We start from the raw sequence: 2320 nt of genomic DNA on the forward strand, positions 1-2320 counted from the left end.
CAGAGGAACTGGTAGAGAACATGGCCAAGAGTGACTCGGTCTACAGTGAGGAGCATGATAGGGTCAACAGAAGTGATGATCAGCAGACAGAGAAAGAGATCAAGTCCTTGCAAGAGAAGATGGATTTGCTTCTTTCCAACCAAGCTAAACAAGAGCAGATGAACTTTGTGGGTGGTCCTAGTCAAGAGGTTCCTCCTAAGGTCAATGAGGTTGATGGTTTAGAAGGCCAAAAGGAGCTGTGCTTCATCAATGCTAATGTCACATGGTACATGAAAGAGCCCAATTTTCAGTACCAAAACAACTATCAGCAAAGGCCTTACTACAACAATCAGCAAGGAGGTTACCAAGCCAACCAGAACTATCCTCAAGCCAACCAGTCTCCTCAGACTCAAGGAAGCTCTTCTAAAGCTCAAGCTCCAGATTCAAGTGTGGATTCTATGTTCAAGCAACTCTTGAAATTTCAGGCCAGAAATGAGAAGACCATGATTTATGAGTTCAAGAACATCCATGCAAAGATTGATGGGAACTATTCTGACCTCAACAACAAGTACATGTAACTTGCCTCTCATCTCAAGGTTTTGGAGAGTCAAGTTGCTTCTATACATTCATCCTCCAAGTAGCCAATGGGGTCTCTACCAGGGAAACCAGAGAAGAACCCCAAGGAGTCTTGCAATGTTGTCTTCTCCATTGCTTCTCCAGAGATTGAGCTGAGTGATCATGGGAAAGAGGAGGATGAGATTGAAAGACTGATATTTGGAACTGAGTTTGGGGAAGTTGAGAGATTTGTTGTGGCCACAGCTGAAGCACAGATTGTGAAGGACGCTGCCAGGAAGGTTGAAGCAACGAATCTGCAAAGAGCTGAGCTCAAGGCTGAGAAACAAGTTGAGAAGAGAGCTGACAACAAGCTGAAATAGGTTAAGCTAGAGGAAGCCACTGAGGTTGAGTTATCACCCCAGGATAAGCTCCCTTCCGCCCCCCACCAAAGAGTTCCCACCAAAGCTCAGAAGAAGGTGCTCTCCAAGTTCAGGAAAGATCTTAGTGATGTTGGGGTCAGGCTTCCAGAAATCTCGGGTATGCGTGAAGCTCATGTCCAGATGATGCTCATCAACGACATTCTAGACCACCAAGCTGAAGTGGCCGAGCTTTTGGACATCTTCATTCTGAAGATTGATCCACCAATCCCTCCAAAGTCCCTCCCTAAGCTTGAGTCTCAAGGGATGTTCACCTTGCCTTGCTACCTTGGTAAGCTCACTTTTGATGATGCTCTTGTTGATTCTGGTGCAAGTGTGAATGTGATCTCAATGGAGATGATGAAGAGTCTAGGGATTAAGAGCATGGAGCCAAACACATCTTCCCTACAGTTTGGAGATTTCTCTTCTACAACCCCTATTGGTCTCATCAAGGATTTCCCTTTGAAGATTGGAGCATGCACCATTCCTATAGACCTAACTGTTCTGAAGATGACAACTGAGAAGAGAGTCCCATTGATCCTTGGCACTCCATTCCTCACAACAGTGGGAGCTTGCATAGACTTTGCCAACAAGAAGGTCACACTCCTAAATGTGAACAAAGCTGTCTCCTATCCACTACAATCCCCAAAGATGAATGCTGAGTATTGTGGAACAATTACTTGTGGAGCATCCTCCATTGAGAAGAGCAAGGCTGAAGGGGTTGTATTGAGAAAGAAGGTCTTGCTGGAGAGTCCTCTAAAGAGCTGTGTGATGAGCACTTGGAAAAGTGCTAAAAAGAAGGAGGTGAGTAGAGCTACAAAGGCTGCTCATGATAAGAAGAAGATTGTGAAAGAACCTCATCCTCCACCTCTTGATAAAACTCCTCACACCCTCACTCTCCACCCAATGAAGCTTAAGGATAGGCCATTGAGTACAAAATCAAGTGCAAGGGAAGGTCAAGCCATTCTCAAGTGCAAGGGCCATCATCACTCCTCAGCTCCAGAATGATCCAATCAAGCTTCAAGAGCTTCTCTCCCACGTCCTCACCATCACTCTTGAACGGGGGAAGGACCCTCCTTCTCACTAGCCAAAGGAAGGAAAGTCAAGCTAGAGACTTAAAACAAGCTCACTTGGGAGGAAGTCCCATGACTATCCCTGTACATATCAGTAAGATCTTCGTTTTTAAGACCCTTGGGCTGAGGAGTAAAGCGGCCAGACATTGCTCCCTAGAAACCACTGCCCTTTCCAACACTCCATCAGAGGTACTCCTCCACCTTAATCGTGTACATACCAGTTTATCTTTGCATATTACTTTCCTTTGAGTATCTCTCCCTTACTCACACAGAGACTGTGTGATTTAAGTGTGGGGG

General features: G+C 45.6%; 1 protein-coding gene across 1 annotated transcript; it reads left to right on the forward strand.

Moving 5' to 3' along the window:
* The first annotated feature begins 623 nt into the window (after positions 1–623).
* LOC106314424 lies at positions 624–1958 on the forward strand. Its single transcript, XM_013752294.1, has 4 exons — positions 624–881; positions 957–1242; positions 1324–1547; positions 1602–1958. The coding sequence occupies exons 1-4, from the start codon at positions 624–626 to the stop codon at positions 1956–1958; spliced, it is 1125 nt and encodes a 374-aa protein (XP_013607748.1).
* Positions 1959–2320: the final 362 nt, after the last annotated feature.

This window comes from Brassica oleracea, chromosome C9, assembly GCF_000695525.1.
Source record: "Brassica oleracea var. oleracea cultivar TO1000 chromosome C9, BOL, whole genome shotgun sequence".
NCBI lineage: Eukaryota > Viridiplantae > Streptophyta > Magnoliopsida > Brassicales > Brassicaceae > Brassica > Brassica oleracea.